The sequence below is a fragment of the Henckelia pumila genome, chromosome 1 (genome assembly GCF_033568475.1).
Source record: "Henckelia pumila isolate YLH828 chromosome 1, ASM3356847v2, whole genome shotgun sequence".
NCBI lineage: Eukaryota > Viridiplantae > Streptophyta > Magnoliopsida > Lamiales > Gesneriaceae > Henckelia > Henckelia pumila.
The window spans coordinates 151,696,334-151,713,505 of record NC_133120.1 but is presented as its reverse complement, the minus strand read 5'-3'; the positions used below and the strand labels follow the sequence as shown (position 1 = coordinate 151,713,505).

At 43.4% G+C, this 17,172-nt stretch overlaps 1 protein-coding gene across 1 annotated transcript; it reads right to left on the bottom strand.

Moving 5' to 3' along the window:
• Positions 1-1,488: 1,488 nt before the first annotated feature.
• Positions 1,489-16,852, bottom strand: LOC140874217 (uncharacterized). The gene is made up of 9 exons (XM_073277501.1): positions 16,772-16,852; positions 16,436-16,708; positions 14,067-14,370; positions 4,782-4,799; positions 4,243-4,706; positions 3,492-3,762; positions 3,256-3,449; positions 2,164-2,340; positions 1,489-2,055 (listed from the first exon to the last, which is right to left on the bottom strand). The coding sequence occupies exons 1-9, from the start codon at positions 16,850-16,852 to the stop codon at positions 1,489-1,491; spliced, it is 2,349 nt and encodes a 782-aa protein (XP_073133602.1).
• Between the last annotated feature and the right edge of the window lie 320 nt (positions 16,853-17,172).

Sequence of the window (17,172 nt, the reverse complement as noted above, 5' to 3'; positions counted from 1 at the left end):
CTCGGCTAGTAGCTTGAGCAGTTCCACGAGATTTGTTCGTGCTACCTGCTCCGGCAACCTTTGGCCGTGCAACCACCGCCCAAACGTAGTACACTCAAAGACGTTTCCAACAAGCTAAAAACCATACCAAACCATTGACTATGGAGTGAGAACAAAGCTCTGCAATCCCGACCATCTGCAGCTCACGTGCAGACGCGAGCAGTTGCCAATCTTTCGTTCGTGCGACTTCCTCCGATCGCCAAAGACTGTGAAACCACTTCTGAGACTTAGATAACATCCTAGAGGTTCAAACCCAACAAACCACGCAGTAAATAGTGGCCTGAGGAAGGAGAACGAACCTTCCTTCCTTGCAACCCTGAACCTACGCGACCCGGTGATAGAAACACAACCGGTCCGTTTCTAGCCTATTCCAGACTCTAGCGACCTCATAGCTCGACCCTAGGGACCTTATTACACCCCTTAACCATGAGCCAGCAGACCTTGATTGAACCATGTCAGAAAACGTGAAGAAAACTCATGAAGGAAGCATGAAAAACGTGAATAACTTATGCATACATGCAAATTCATCACAAAAAAATCGAACACACATGCTAGATCAATGGTTTTCATGAAAGATCAGAATATAAAACTTAAATGGTGGCCAAGAAGAGAATTCAAACGTTCCTTGATTTATTTTCGAAGTAGAAACGTGATCGCGACGCGTACGACGAACACCGGAACGAACGGACTTTAAAACTTCAAATAAATCTTCAAAGTACTTGTGTGTGTGTTGTGAGTTTTCTGGTGAAAACGATGGAGAAGAAGAAGATGGCGGCTAGGGTGATTAAACGTGAGTTTTGGGGAGCTAGGGTAGGATTTTTAGTTTAAATTATGCTTAGGATAATTAACCAATTAATTTCCTAGTAAAAAAAATATATTTTCAAACTCCTTAATACACTAGAAAATCTGATAATAACTCTAAATCTCGAAATATTAACTTAAGGAATTTTTAAAAGTCCCTAAAAGACAATAAAAAGGTTTAATTTGGAGTAAAAAGAATACTATATATATATATAATTAATTATACTAAAATTTTCCTAGAATAATACCTTAAAATAATATTTTAAGGTCCATAAAAATTTCATAAAATATTTTTGGTGAAAAACCAACATCTCATACGTCCACGGTCCCGTCTACGCGGTAAAATAAATATTATTCTTAAGAATTTCATAAATAAAATAAATACGGGTTAACTGAGATAAATAATATTTAAATCATGCAAATAAAATCACATAATTCACATAAGATCATTTAACCCATTTACTAAATTCTAATTTAATTATTTCCTAGTTATGCATGCGAAATCACTTAAGAAAATTCTGGGCGTTACAACTCTCCCCCCCTTAAATTGAATTTCGTCTTCGAAATTAGATTACGTACCAAATAACTCCGGATAACGAGTCCTCATGTCGGCCTCGGTCTCCCAAGTAGCTTCCTCCTCGGAATGATTCAGCCACTGGACCTTGACCATCGGAATAGACCGCGTCCTAAGTCTCCTTTCCTCACGAGCCAAGATCCGAACGGGCCTCTCCTTGACCATCGGAATGCTAGCTCTGGTGTCAACTGTAGATGCTCAAAATCCAACACATGCGATGGATTTGACACATACTTCCAAAGCATAGATACGTGAAACATGTTGTGAACTTTCGCAAGGCTCGGTGGTAGTGCCAAACGATAAGCCAACGTCCCAATCCTCTCCAAAATCTCGAACGGACCGATATACCTCGGGTTGAGCTTGCCTCTCCTACCAAACCGCATCACGCCTTTCATAGGCGAGACTTTAAAGAATACATGATCTCCCACGGCAAACTCGAGGTCTCGTCGTCGTCGATCAGCATAATTCTTCTGACGACTCTGTGCGGTCCTCATCCGCTCTCGGATCTGAGCTACAATATCCGCCGTTTGCTGCACAATCTCGGGTCCTAGCAAGACCCTCTCTCCAACCTCGTTCCAATGCACAGGAGATCTACACCGTCTCCCATAAAGAGCCTTGTATGGAGCCATACCTATAGACGCCTGAAAACTATTGTTATAAGTAAACTCCACTAAAGGCAATCTCGACTCCCACGAGCCCTGGAAATCAATCACACATGCCCTCAAAAAATCCTCAAGTGTCTGAATTACTCTCTCCGACTGACCATCTGTCTGAGGATGAAAAACAGTGCTGAACAATAACTTAGTCCCCAAAGCTGTATGCAGACTCTTCCAAAATGCAGAAGTGAACCTTGGATCTCGGTCCGACACGATGGACACTGGAATACCGTGAAGTCTTACTATCTCCTTAATGTAAAGTTTTTCAAACTGAGTCATAGTAAAAGTAGTCCTCACCGGCAGAAAATGTGCAGATTTGGTGAGTCGATCGACAATCACCCAAATCGCTGTCGATCCTCTAGTACTCCTTGGTAGCCCAACTACAAAATCCATAGAGATGTTCTCCCATTTCCACTCCGGAATGGGAAGTGGTCATAACAATCCCGCTGGTCGCTGATGCTCTGCCTTGACTTGCTGACAAGTCAAGCATTCGGAAACAAACTGACCAATATCTCCCTTCATACCCGGCCACCAATACAAGGTCCTCAAATCTCGGTACATCTTCGTACCCCCTGGATGGATGGAATACGGAGATGCATGTGCCTCTAACATGATATCTTCTCTCAACTGATCAGTACTCGGTACCCACATACGTCCTCTATATCGAAAAATGTCATCATCCACTGTATAAAGGAGACTACCCTTCAACTCATCCTTGCGCCTCATGCGCTACGACTGCTCATCAGTGGTTTGTCCCTCTCGAATCCGATCCTGTAGAGTCGGTTGTACTACAAGAGTGGATAATCTCGGTGCGTGCCCACTGGAGTAGATCTCTAGGTCAAACCTCTGAATCTCATCCTGTAGAGGTTGCTGAACTGAAACACAAGACAACACTGAATTCTTCCAACTCAAAGCATCGGCTACTACATTAGCTTTACCAGGGTGGTAGCTAATATCACAGTCGTAGTCCTTAACTAACTCCAACCATCGGCGTTGTCTCATATTCAACTCCTTTTGGGTGAAGAAGTACTTGAGACTCTTGTGATCAGTGAAAATCTGGCACTTCTCACCGTACAAGTAATGTCTCCATATCTTGAGCGCAAACACAACAGCTGCAAGCTCTAAGTCATGCGTCGGATAGTTCTTCTCATGAGTCTTCAACTGTTTTGATGCATAAGCAATCACTTTACCATTCTGCATAAGAACAGCGCCTAAGCCCATCTTAGACGCATCTGTATACACCACAAACTCCTCATGATCCATTGGCATTGCCAACACTGGTGCAGAATTAAGTGCCTCCTTAAGCTGATCAAAGCTCCTCTGAGACTCTTGGCTCCAAACATACTTTGCATTTTTCTTGGTCAATGATGTCAAAGGTACTGCTATAGAAGAAAAACCCTTGATGAACTTCCGATAATAACCAGCTAAACCCAAGAAGCTGCGTATCTCAGAGGCATTCTTCGGAATTTCCCAATTCTGGACAGCCTCGACTTTTGATGGATCCACTGCTATGCCCTCCTTAGAAACAATGTGGCCCAAGAATGCCACCTGCTCAAGCCAAAACTCGCACTTGCTGAATTTCGCAAACAACTTCTGCTCTCTCAAAGTCTGCAAAGCTGTCTGCAAATGATGTCTATGCTCCTCCAAGCTCCTCGAATATATCAGAATATCGTCGATGAAGACAATGACGAACTGATCAAGATATGGCCTAAAGACACGGTTCATGAGATCCATGAAAACCGCTGGAGCATTAGTCAGGCCAAATGACATCACCATAAACTCGTAATGCCCATAACGTGTCCGAAAAGCAGTCTTGGACACATCCTCCTCTCTGACTCAAAGCTGATGATAACCTGATCACAGATCGATCTTAGAAAAAACCGAAGCTCCCTGCAACTGATCAAATAAATCCTCTATCCTCGGCAGTGGATACTTATTCTTCACGGTGACTCTATTCAGCTCTCGATAGTCAATACATAACCTCATGCTGCCGTCCTTCTTCTTCACAAATAAGACCGGCGCACCCCAAGGTGACACACTAGGGCGGATAAAGCCCTTCTCCAAAAGCTCTTGTATCTGATCCCGCAACTCTTTCATCTCAGTGGGAGCAAGATGATACGGTACCTTAGAGATAGGCACAGTACCCGGCATCAGCTCAATACTGAACTCCACCTCTCTGGCTGGTGGAATTCCTACTACATCATCCGAAAAGACATCCAAAAACTCACAAACGATCTCAACTTCTGCAATAGATTTAGAAGACGGCTCATCCGCTGCAACTACTAAACTTGCAAGGAAGCCCTGACAACCCTTGCGCAATAACTTCTTTGCACGCACATAAGATATGACATACGAAGCACCACTGCTCTGAGCTGCAAAGAATATGAAAGAATCTCTGCCTGACGGATTCACTGAAACTGATCGCCTCCAAAAATCTATCGAAGCTCCATTAACTGATAACCAATCCATGCCAAGAATGAGATCAAATCCTGACATCGGTAGAACCACTAGATCGGCTCTAATCAGATTCCCCTGAAGCTCCAACTCAACACCATTAAGTACACTAGAGGTAGTAAGAATCTCGCCAGATGGCAAGGTAACGTCATAGCTAGTAACAGCATCCTCAGGTATGATGCCTACCCGCCTAACAAATTCTTGAGAGATAAACGAATGCGTAGCTCCTGAGTCTAGCAACGCATACGTAGAATTACCTCTAACGAGGATCTTCCCTGCATTCAGAAAATGTCCCAACGCACATACAACTTAAGAATAATTAATAAATCCCATAATTCACAACAATGCCCTTAAGAATTGTAACGCCCCGTTTTTATCTTAAATGAGTTTATTTGAGTTAATCAGAGATTACAGAGTTCTCGAGCCGGTTTGATTTTGATCAGGGTCCTTTTTGCAAATTTTGGAAATTTCAGGGACTAAAATGCAAATAGGGGATTTTATATATTATCTACACTTGATATTTATTTCACAAGTCACCTCCTTCCTCCTCCCAACCGTGAGCCCCCATTGAAGCTGCCCCTTTGAGTTTCCAAGCTCCCAGATTTCAGTCCGAGCTCGATCCGTCCGTTGAAAATTATTTCTGAAGGCAGATTAACGATCACGGCTGCGAGAGCTTCGTTCTATCGTAAGTTTTTCTACGATCAGTTACATTCTAGTTTTTGGATGTTGTTAGAATCGTTTGAGATTCGAGTATGTTGTTCTCTACAGAGTTCTGATCGTTTATTATCTGTCGGTTTTGAATTAGAGCGACGTCCGGATTTGTTATGATTTTTGGAAGCCATTTTCGAAAATGTGGATTTTGAGATTGATGGGTTTGCTTTGTTATTGTTGTTTTGGGCATTGAATTGAGTTGTTATCAGTATTGAACTGCTGTCTGCGTTGCCGGTTTGTTCAGTTTATAGCCGTTATGCCGTCGGTTTGAGTTTTGGGTTTTCGAATCGTTTTTGGCATTGAGTGAAGCCTTGGCTTGTGAATGATCGTGATTGTTGATCAAATCTTGTATTCGTACAGATTCATTGGAGTGTGTCGAGCCCTGTGTTAGCAACATTGTTCGTCGAGAGTTGGACGAAGAACGGTAAAGAGATTTCCTTGAACCGTTGCTTGTTGTTAGGTTGTCTAGTTGTTGATACAATCTTTTGTTGTAGCTTGTCCGGAGTTGGATCTACGACATTGAAAGGTAAAAGCAGTCATCGTAGCGGGATAGCATACTCGGGACTGTTGGTTCTCGAGTTTCCCTTTTTAAATCACATATTGCATTGATACTTGTTCTAGCACGTGGAACTTGTAATTGTCGATTGATTGAGTTTTTGTTATGTGGCTTATGTTTATGTTTCTGTTATGCATTCATCTTGAGCCTACTTTGATTTCAGCGGGCAGAACCGCCCTTTTTGTTAGACGTTTGGGAACTATGATTGAGTGGTCTAGGTCGTAGTATTTCGCCTAGTGCTAGCATACTCATTATGGTTGCTCAAAGTCTAGAGGAGTGGGATACGTGGCACCACCTCGATTGGGAGAGTCGGTGAGTCGTTACGTGATCTCATCCTCGGGATCCCAAAAGCAGAGCAATACTCCCGTGTTTATCAGAATCGATATCCTGGTTTTAAAGACATGCATATCATTAACTTCGACTTGAATATGTGGTTTGATAGCATATTGTATATTCATTACTTGATATGTTGCTTTTACTGGGATTATCATTCTCACCGGTTATCCGGCTGTTGCTTTGTTTTGTATGTGTACTTGGCAACAGGTGGGGCAGGAACAAGTCAGAAGAGGCATGGTTAGCTTCGAGGGCAAGTAGTAGAAGTGAGACTCGGTTTATAAGTCAAATTAGCATGTTTATCTAGTTTAAGATTGAAGCATGTTAGAACTCGAACTTGATATGTTTTGTTATTCGAATTAGTCTGTATTCGGATTGTAATCTGAAATCGAAGTATGTTGTTGTTGTATCGATTTAGACTTCTGGTTGTTTTTAGGCCTTCTGAAAGCATGACTTGTTATGGCATGTTTCCCTACACCCTGTTATTGCATTTGTATTTGAAGGCATGTCGGACCAAGCGCGGAATCCTTTTTTTTTTCCCGCAGCCTGAGCATTTTTTTTCTGCCCAGGCCTTCCGCGCGCGGGCGAGGCGTTCCTCGCGCGCGCGCGAGGCCTCCGTTGGGCCTCGGGATCGTTTTCCCGCGCGCGCGCGAGCTTGGTTCCTCGCGCGGGCGCGCGGCGTTCTTTTTTTTAAAAAAAAAAAAAACTTTGACTTGTTTTACTCTTGGATTCTTGTTCGCTTAATTGTTGTTTAATCCGAGATTAGTGGTTTAGAATCGAGGTCTCACATTAAGTGGTATCAAAGCGTTAAGATTCTTGGTCGAACTAGAGTGAGCGGGGTTGATCGAGTCTGTGTGCAATGACTCCTCGCATGTGTTTGAATTATTTAATTGTGTACTTAATTCCATGCGAGCATGCTTTATTGTTTGAGCATTATTTGAATTACATGGTTGTGTGATTTAAATTAATAAAGCATGATCTACTTGAGATATAACTGTTTCAGTTCTCGACTGGTATTCGGTATTCCAAGCGGTTGTAAGGGCACTGATGGTAGCGATTGAGATATCTCATGTCCTAACCTTTGATTATCAGATGGGTCCTCGTCAAGTGATAAACAGAAACACACCACCAGTTATCCCTGCGACTGAGCAAGCTAGCACTGAGGTTGATCAGTTGGATGCTTCAGCGACTCCGATGGAAACCTTGCTGAAGAGGTTTCAGTCGTTCAATCCGCCATTGTTGATGGGTTCAGAAAATCCAGTTGACTGTGAGAGTTGGTTGGATGATATGGATCAGTTGTTTGATTCCATTGACTACACAGATGACCGCCGAATCAGGTTAGTAATTCATCAGCTGCGTGGTGGTGCTAAGAGCTGGTGGATCATGACAAAGAAAGCATTTGAGAGTAGAGGTACAGAGGTTACTTGGACTCTTTTTAAATCTGAGTTTTATAAGCGGTTTTTCCCTATCTCGTATCGTAAGGATAAGGGAGCGGAGTTTGCAAATCTGAGACAAGGGAATCTGAACATTGAAGAGTACGTGGCTAAGTTCGATAGTCTGTTGCGTTTTGCGCCGCTAATTGCCGGAGATGAAGAAGCTAAGGCAGATCAGTTCATCAACGGGTTGAACCCCGATGTCTTCACATTGGTTAACACCAACAGGCCTAGCAACTTTGCGGATGCCATGAATTACGCAAAGGGAGCAGAAGCAGGCTTGTGGAGGCAAAGAGGTAATCAGGGGGCACCTCAGCAGCAGAGGCAGTATCAGAACCAACCATCTCAGTACCAGAATCAGCCACCTCAACATCAGAACCAGCAGCAGAGGTATGAAGGTGGAAACAGTGGGGGAAACAGAAAGGATCAGTACAAGGCAAGAGGTAACAGTTCAAGAGACAGGGGAACAGTTCGTCCAGTTCCAGTGGTTCGAAGCAATTCGGTTCAGGACCGAGTTCTGGGTCATCATCCTTGTACTGCAGCAAGTGTGGAGGAAGACACTCACCGGATCAGTGTGTGGGAGTCTTCGGCAATTGTAACACATGTCAGCAACCGGGACACTTCTCTAAAGTGTGCCCTCAACGTAATAGAGATAGAGCTCAGAGTGGGAGTTCGTCTAGACCTGCAGCTCAGCCGGAGAGGCAGTCGTCTGCAGTGCACTCTTTCCAACCCCAGCAACAGCAGAACAGACAGGGAGGTAGCTCTAGTGCAAATCAGCCTCCGAGACAGCAAGCACGAGTCTTTGCATTGACAGAGGATCAGGCTCAGGCAGCACCTGACGATGTCATAGCAGGTAACTGTTCGATTTTCGGTCATTCTGCTCATGTCTTGATAGATACAGGTGCTTCCCATTCCTTTATCTCTGAGAAATATGTGTTATTGCATGCTTTGCCAACTGAATTGTTGCCTACAGTAGTAGCTGTTACTTCACCTTTGGGTGGAGGAATTGTTTCTGTCCGACTAGTCAGGAACTGTGAATTTTGTTTCGAGGGGAATTTGTTAGAATTCGACTGTATTGTGCTTGGGTTGTCAGATTTTGATTGTATTGTCGGTATAGATGCTTTGACCAAGTACAGGGCGACAGTTGATTGTTTTCTGAAGGTTGTCAGGTTCAGACCTGAAATGGCAGACGAGTGGAAATTCTTTGGTAAGGGTTCTCGATCTAGAATTCCTTTGATTTCAGTGTTATCTATGACTCATTTGTTACAGAGAGGTGCAGAAGGATTTCTGGTTTATGCGGTTGATGTACTGAAATCTAGCCCAGCTTTGGTTGACTTACCAGTGGTTAGAGATTTTGCTGATGTGTTTCCGGAAGATGTTCCTGGATTGCCACCCATTCGAGAGGTTGAATTCAGCATTGACTTAGTGCCAGGTACTCAACCTATTTCAAAAGCTCCTTATCGTATGGCACTTGTTGAATTGAGAGAGTTGAAGGAGCAGCTTGAGGATTTGATTGCCAAGGGATACATCAGACCTAGTGTATCGCCTTGGGGTGCTCCTGTTCTATTCGTTCGGAAGAAGGATGGTTCTATGCGGCTCTGTATCGACTACCGTCAATTGAATCAGGCTACAGTTAAGAACAAGTATCCTTTACCCCGAATAGATGACTTGTTCGATCAACTGTAGGGTTCTTCTGTCTACTCTAAGATTGATCTGAGGTTAGGCTACCATCAGCTGAGAGTGCGAGAGGAAGATGTTCCTAAGACCGCATTCAGAACGAGGTATGGTCACTTTGAGTTTATAGTCATGCCGTTCGGTTTGACTAACGCTCCAGCTGTTTTTATGGGTTTGATGAACCGTATCTTTCAGCGTTATTTAGATGAGTTCGTCATTATTTTCATCGATGATATTCTTATCTACTCGAAGAACCGTACTGACCATGCAGAGCACTTGAGAATCGTCTTGCAGATTTTACGAGTTGAGCAGTTGTTTGCCAAGCTATCGAAATGCGAATTCTGGTTAGATCGAGTTGTCTTTCTCGGTCATATTATTTCTGAAGATGGGATTTCTGTCGATCCCAGCAAAATCTAAGCGGTTATGAATTGGCCTAGACCGACATCAGTACCTGAGATCCGAAGCTTCATGGGTTTAGCTGGTTATTACCGTCGTTTCATCGAGGGTTTCTCGTCTATTGCCAAGCCTATTACCCAGCTGACTCAGAAGAATGCGCCTTTTTTTTGGACTCCAGATTGTGAGGCTAGCTTTGTTGATCTAAAGAGGAGACTGACCAGTGCTCCAATTCTTTCTATTCCGAAGGGTACTGGAGGGTTCACAGTCTATTGTGATGCTTCTAACCGAGGCTTGGGTTGTGTTCTTATGCAGCATAAGCATGTGGTGGCGTATGCATCAAGGCAGCTAAAACCGCATGAGACTCGTTATCCTGTTCATGATCTTGAACTTGCAGCGATTGTATTTGCTTTGAAGATCTGGCGTCACTATCTTTATGGTGAGTCTTTCGAGATCTTTTCTGATCATAAGAGTCTTAAGTACTTGTTTTCACAGGCAGAGCTGAATATGAGGCAGAGAAGATGGTTAGATCTGTTGAAGGATTTAGACTGTGAGATCAAGTATTATCCAGGGAAGTCGAATGCAGTTGCAGATGCCTTGAGCCGAAAGCTTTGTTCTCTATCTCTTTCAACTATCGGTGTTTCTCAGTTGGTCGATGATTGTTGCACTTCTGGTTTAGAGTTTGAAACAGATAGGGAGACTATCAGAGTGTTTGCTATTCAAGCCGAGCCGGAGTTGTTTGTTGCAATCAGAGAAGCACAGAAGTCTGAGCCGAGCATTCAGGTTTCGGTAGAGAAAGTCAGAACTGGGCATCAGTCAGAATTCCAGGTTAGAGATGACGTTTTGTTTGTGAATAACCGTATTGTTGTGCCTGATATTTCGGAGTTGAGACAGCGTATTCTCCGAGAGGCTCATTGCAGTCGGTTTAGCGTTCATCCTGGAGGTCGTAAGATGTACAACGATCTGAAGAGTCAGTTCTGGTGGAAGAGAATGAAGGACGATGTTGCGAGATTTGTATCTCGGTGTTTGAATTGTCAGCAAGTGAAAGCAGAGCGGAAGCGACCAGGTGGTCTTTTGCACAGCCTATCTGTTCCTGAATGGAAATGGGATCACATTTCTATGGATTTTGTCACGAAGCTACCACGATCCGTTCGAGGATGCGATGCTATTTGGGTAGTGATCGACCGATTGACGAAGTCTGCGTGTTTTATTCCGTACAGGATGACGTATCGTCATGATCAGATGGCTGAGTTGTATGTTAGCAATGTTGTGAGATTGCATGGTGTGCCGAAGTCGATCGTTTCAGACAGAGATCCTAGATTCACTTCTCACTTCTGGCACAGTCTTCAGGGGGCACTTGGTACTCGATTGCATCTGAGTACAGCTTATCATCCTCAGACAGATGGACAGTCAGAGCGGACTATCCAGACGTTGGAGGATATGCTGCGAGCGGTAGTGCTAGACTTTGGCACTAGTTGGCAGGATTCTTTGCCTCTTGTCGAGTTTTCTTACAACAACAGCTTCCAAGCGAGTATCGGTATGGCGCTTTTTGAGGCTTTGTATGGTAGAAAGTGCCGATCTCCGTTGTTTTGGGATGAATTGTCCGAGTCACCAGATTTGGGACCGGAGATGCTTAGAGATATGGCAGAGCAGGTTAAGATCATTCAGACCAGAATGAAGTCAGCTCAAGATAGACAGGCGAATTATGCGAATGTCAGACGTCGACCTCTGAGTTTTGAGCAGGGAGACCGTGTATTCCTTAAGATTTCTCCGTTCAGAGGCACCGTCAGATTCGGTAAGAGAGGAAAGTTATCTCCGAGATTCATCGGTCCGTACGAGATTCTCGAGAAGATAGGCGATCTTGCCTACAGACTTGCACTTCCTCCGTCTTTATCTGGTATTCACGACGTTTTTCACGTCTCTATGCTGCGAAAGTACCAACCAGATATTTCTCATATCCTTCAGCCTGACGAAGCCGAGTTAGACGAGACCCTGAGCTATTTTGAGCGACCGATTTAGATCCTTGATCGGAAAGAAAAGCAACTCAGGACCAAGTTGATTCCGTTGGTGAAAGTGCAGTGGAGCCGTCACGGAGTCGAGAAAGCGACTTGGGAGACAGAATCTGACATGAGACAACGTTTTCCAGAGTTGTTCGGATGACGTGAGTTCTTCTTACTGTCTTTAGTTCTTTATTCTATCTTATGAGTTGTGGTTCTCGTTGATTTCGAGGATGAAATCTCTTCTTAGTGGGGGAGAATTGTAACGCCCCGTTTTTATCTTAAATGAGTTTATTTGAGTTAATCAGAGATTACAGAGTTCTTGAGCCGGTTTGATTTTGATCAGGGTCCTTTTTACAAAATTTGGAAATTTCAGGGACTAAAACGCAAATAGGGGATTTTATATATTATCTACACTTGATATTTATTTCACAAGTCACCTCCTTCCTCCTCCCAACCGTGAGCCCCCATTGAAGCCGCCCCTTTGAGTTTCCAAGCTCCCAGATTTCAGTCCGAGCTCGATCCGTCCGTTGAAAATTATTTCTGAAGGCAGATTAGCGATCACGGCTGCGAGAGCTTCGTTCTATCGTAAGTTTTTCTACGATCAGTTACATTCTAGTTTTTGGATGTTGTTAGAATCGTTTGAGATTCGAGTATGTTGTTCTCTATAGAGTTCTGATCGTTTATTATCTGTCGGTTTTGAATTAGAGCGACGTCCGGATTTGTTATGATTTTTGGAAGCCATTTTCGAAAATGTGGATTTTGAGATTGATGGGTTTGCTTTGTTATTGTTGTTTTGGGCATTGAATTGAGTTGTTATCAGTATTGAACTGCTGTCTGCGTTGCCGGTTTGTTCAGTTTATAGCCGTTATGCCGTCGGTTTGAGTTTTGGGTTTTCGAATCGTTTTTGGCATTGAGTGAAGCCTTGGCTTGTGAATGATCGTGATTGTTGATCAAATCTTGTATTCGTACAGATTCGTTGGAGTGTGTCGAGCCCTGTGTTAGCAGCATTGTTCGTCGAGAGTTGGACGAAGAACGGTAAAGAGATTTCCTTGAACCGTTGCTTGTTGTTTAGGTTGTCTAGTTGTTGATACAATCTTTTGTTGTAGCTTGTCCGGAGTTGGATCTACGACATTGAAAGGTAAAAGCAGTCATCGTAGCGGGATAGCATACTCGGGACTGTTGGTTCTCGAGTTTCCCTTTTTAAATCACATATTGCATTGATACTTGTTCTAGCACGTGGAACTTGTAATTGTCGATTGATTGAGTTTTTGTTATGTGGCTTATGTTTATGTTTCTGTTATGCATTCATCTTGAGCCTACTTTGATTTCAGCGGGCAGAACCGCCCTTTTTGTTAGATGTTTGGGAACTATGATTGAGTGGCCTAGGTCGTAGTATTTCGCCTAGTGCTAGCATACTCATTATGGTTGCTCAAAGTCTAGAGGAGTGGGATACGTGGCACCACCTCGATTGGGAGAGTCGGTGAGTCGTTACGTGATCTCATCCTCTGGATCCCAAAAGCAGAGCAATACTCCCGTGTTTATCAGAATCGATATCCTGGTTTTAAAGACATGCATATCATTAACTTCGACTTGAATATGTGGTTTGATAGCATATTGTATATTCATTACTTGATATGTTGCTTTTACTGGGATTATCATTCTCACCGGTTATCCGGCTGTTGCTTTGTTTTGTATGTGTACTTGGCAACAGGTGGGGCAGGAACAAGTCAGAAGAGGCATGGTTAGCTTCGAGGGCAAGTAGTAGAAGTGAGACTCGGTTTAGAAGTCGAATTAGCATGTTTATCTAGTTTAAGATTGAAGCATGTTAGAACTCGAACTTGATATGTTTTGTTATTCGAATTAGTCTGTATTCGGATTGTAATCTGAAATCGAAGTATGTTGTTGTTGTATCGATTTAGACTTCTGGTTGTTTTTAGGCCTTCTGAAAGCATGACTTGTTATGGCATGTTTCCCTACACCCTGTTATTGCATTTGTATTTGAAGGCATGTTGGACCAAGCGCGGAATCCTTTTTTTTTTTTCCCGCAGCCTGAGCATTTTTTTTCTGCCCAGGCCTTCCGCGCGCGGGCGAGGCATTCCTTGCGCGCGCGCGAGGCCTTTGTTGGGCCTCGGGATCGTTTGCCCGCGCGCGCGCTAGCTTGGTTCCTCGCGCGGGCGCGCGGCGTTATTTTTTTTTTAAAAAAAAAAAAAAACTTTGACTTGTTTTACTCTTGGATTCTTGTTCGCTTAATTGTTGTTTAATCCGAGATTAGTGGTTTAGAATCGAGGTCTCACAAGAATACTATTACCTAAATTCGTATTCATTTCTTTTTTATACTATACATGCAAGGGCAATTAACCCAATTACTAACACGTAAAATGAATTTCCCATGCAACTCATAATAGATATGCAACTATCGAATAATACACAAGTTAGAATTACCCGTGATCAAAGACATGTCTGGGTCAGCCTCCTCTGCCTGCATGACATAAACACGTCCCGGGATGTTCCTCGCATTAGGGCAGTTCATCGCAACATGCCCCGGTAGCTTACACTTGTAACAGACACTTGAACCAGCCATGCACTGTCCCGCATGAGGCTTCAGACAAGTCTTGCATAAGGGAATACCTCCAGGATTTGGGGCGACTGCCCCTCTCTGCTGCGGCCTCTGTGGGCCTTGCTGCCTCTGCTGTGGTCTGGGAGGATTCGGGCCCTTAACCGGCCCAGTAAACTGCTTCTTCGCTGGCTGCGAAGACTGACCACGGAAATGCTGCTAAAACTGCCACTTCTGCTGGTAAGCTGCTTGTGAGACCTCGGTTCTAAACCACTAATCTCGGATTAAACAACTATTAAGCGAACAAGAATCCAAGAGTAAAACAAGTCAAAGTTTTTTTTTTTTTTTTTTTTTTTTTAAAACGCCCGCGCCCGCGCGAGGAACCAAGCTCGCGCGCGCACGGGCAAACGATCCCGAGGCCCAACGGAGGCCTCGCGCGTGGAAGGCCTGGGCAGAAATGCTCAGGCTGCAGAAAAAGAAAATGGATTTCCGCGCTTGGTCCGACATGCCTTCAAATACAATTACAATAACAGGGTGTAGGAAAACATGCCATAACAAGTCATGCTTTCAGAAGGCCTAAAAACAACCAGAAGTCTAAATCGATACAACAACAACATGCTTCGATTTCAGATTACAATCCGAATACAAACTAATTCGAATAACAAAACATATCAAGTTCGAGTTCTAACATGCTTCAATCTTAAACTAGATAAACATGCTAATTCGACTTCTAAACCGAGTCTCACTTCTACTACTTGCCCTCGAAGCTAACCATGCCTCTTCTGACTTGTTCCTGCCCCACCTGTTGCCAAGTACACATACAAAACAAAGCAACAGCCGGATAACCGGTGAGAATGATAATCCCAGTAAAAGCAACATATCAAGTAATGAATATACAACATGCTATCAAACCACATATTCAAGTCGAAGTTAATGATATGCATGTCTTTAAAACCAGGATATCGATTCTGATAAACACGGGAGTATTGCTCTGCTTTTGGGATCCCGAGGATGAGATCACGTAACGACTCACCGACTCTCCCAATCGAGGTGGTGCCACGTATCCCACTCCTCTAGACTTTGAGCAACCATAATGAGTATGCTAGCACTAGGCGAAATACTACAACCTAGGCCACTCAATCATAGTTCCCAAACGTCTAACAAAAAGGGCGGTTCTGCCCGCTGAAATCAAAGTAGGCTCAAGATGAATGCATAACAGAAACATAAACATAAGCCACATAACAAAAACTCAATCAATCAACAATTACAAGTTCCATGTGCTAGAACAAGTATCAATGCAATATGTGATTTAAAAAGGGAAACTCGAGAACCAACAGTCCCGAGTATGCTATCCCGCTACGATGACTGCTTTTACCTTTCAATGCAGTAGTTCCAACTCCAGGAAAACTACAACAAAAGATTGTATCAACAACTATACAATCTAAACAACAACTACGGATCAAGGTAAATCTCATTACCGATCTTCGTCCAACTCTGAAACGATCAATCAGCTGCTAACTCAGGGCTTGACAACTCCAAACGAATCTGTTCAGATACAAGAGATTGATCAACAACAAAGACCAACTTACAAGCCAAGTTCAACAACTCAAAAACGGTTCGAAACCCTCAAAACTCAAACCGACGGCATAACGGCTATAAACTGAACAAATCGGCAACGCAGACAGCAGTTCAATACTGATATCAACTCAATTCAATGCTAAAACCACAACAACAAGACAAACCCAACAAATCTCAAAACCCACATTTTCGAATAATACTTCCAAAAATCATAACAATTCCGAACGTCGCTCTAATTCAAAACCGACAGATAATAAACGATCAGAACTCTGTAGAGAACAACATACTCGAATCTAGAACGATTCTAACAACATCCAAAAACTAGAATGTATCCGATCGTAGAAGAACTTACAATATAACAGAGCTCTCACTGCAGTGATCGATAATCTGCCTTCATAATTAATTTCTAACGGACGGATCGAGCTCGGGAGGAAATCTGAAAGCTCAAAACTCCAAATGGGCGGCTCTAATGGAGGCTCACGGTTGGAGAGGAAGATGGAGGCTTCTCCAAATTAAAATCCATGTGTAGATAATATATAAAAATCAAAATTAGCATTTTAGTCCCTGAAATTTCCAAAATTTGCAAAAAGGACCCTGATCAAAATCAAACCGGCTCGAGAACTCTGTAATCTCTGATAAACTCAATAAACTCATTTAAGATAAAAACGGGGCGTTACACTGCTTGCATCTGCTTTCTCCCTTGCTCGGACCTCAAAGCTCTCTTCACTGCTGCACTATAATTTGCCACATCAGCCATGAAAACGTCGTGCTTGATATCCGGTCTAAGCCCATCAGTAAAGTGCCTCAGCCTCTCCTGCTTGTCATTCACAATCAGGGGCGCGAAATGACATCCTCTCTCGAACTGCTTCACATATTCCGCAACAGACTTGTCTCCCTGACGGAGAATCATAAACTCCCTGATCAATCTTCCTCGTTCCTCTGCAGTGTAGTACTACTCAAAGAACATAGTCCTGAAATTTGCCCAAGTCAGGGTCGTCAAGTTCACTCCGATTACAGCTCCTTCCCACCAAAGAGCTGCATCCTCCTTAAGCATGTAGATAGCACATCGAACCCTGTCAACATCAGTGACTCCCATATAGGCAAATATGGTCTCTAAAGATCGGATCCACTCCTCAGCAACAAGTGGATCGGTAGTTCCTCTGAACTCCTTGGGCTCCTGCTTCTTGAATCTCTAACCTGGAATTCTGACTGATGCCCAGTTCTGACTTTCTCTATCGAAACCTGAATGCTCGGCTCAGACTTCTGTGCTTCTCTGATTGCAACAAACAACTCCGGCTCGACTTGAATAGCAAACACTCTGATAGTCTCCCTATCTGTTTCAAACTCTAAACCAGAAGTGCAACAATCATCGACCAACTGAGAAACACCGATAGTTGAAAGAGATAACGAACAAAG

Bases quoted from the DNA above. Each gene is read 5' to 3' on its own strand.
- LOC140874217 (XM_073277501.1), bottom strand. From the start codon at position 16,852: ATGGGAGTCACTGATGTTGACAGGGTTCGATGTGCTATCTACATGCTT. The intron at 3,450-3,491 runs GTTATTATCGGA...CTTCTATAGCAG, and splicing joins CAGCTTCTTGGGTTTAGCTG to TACCTTTGACATCATTGACC. The intron at 2,056-2,163 runs GTAATTCAGACA...AATAGTTTTCAG, and splicing joins CAGATGGTCAGTCGGAGAGA to GCGTCTATAGGTATGGCTCC.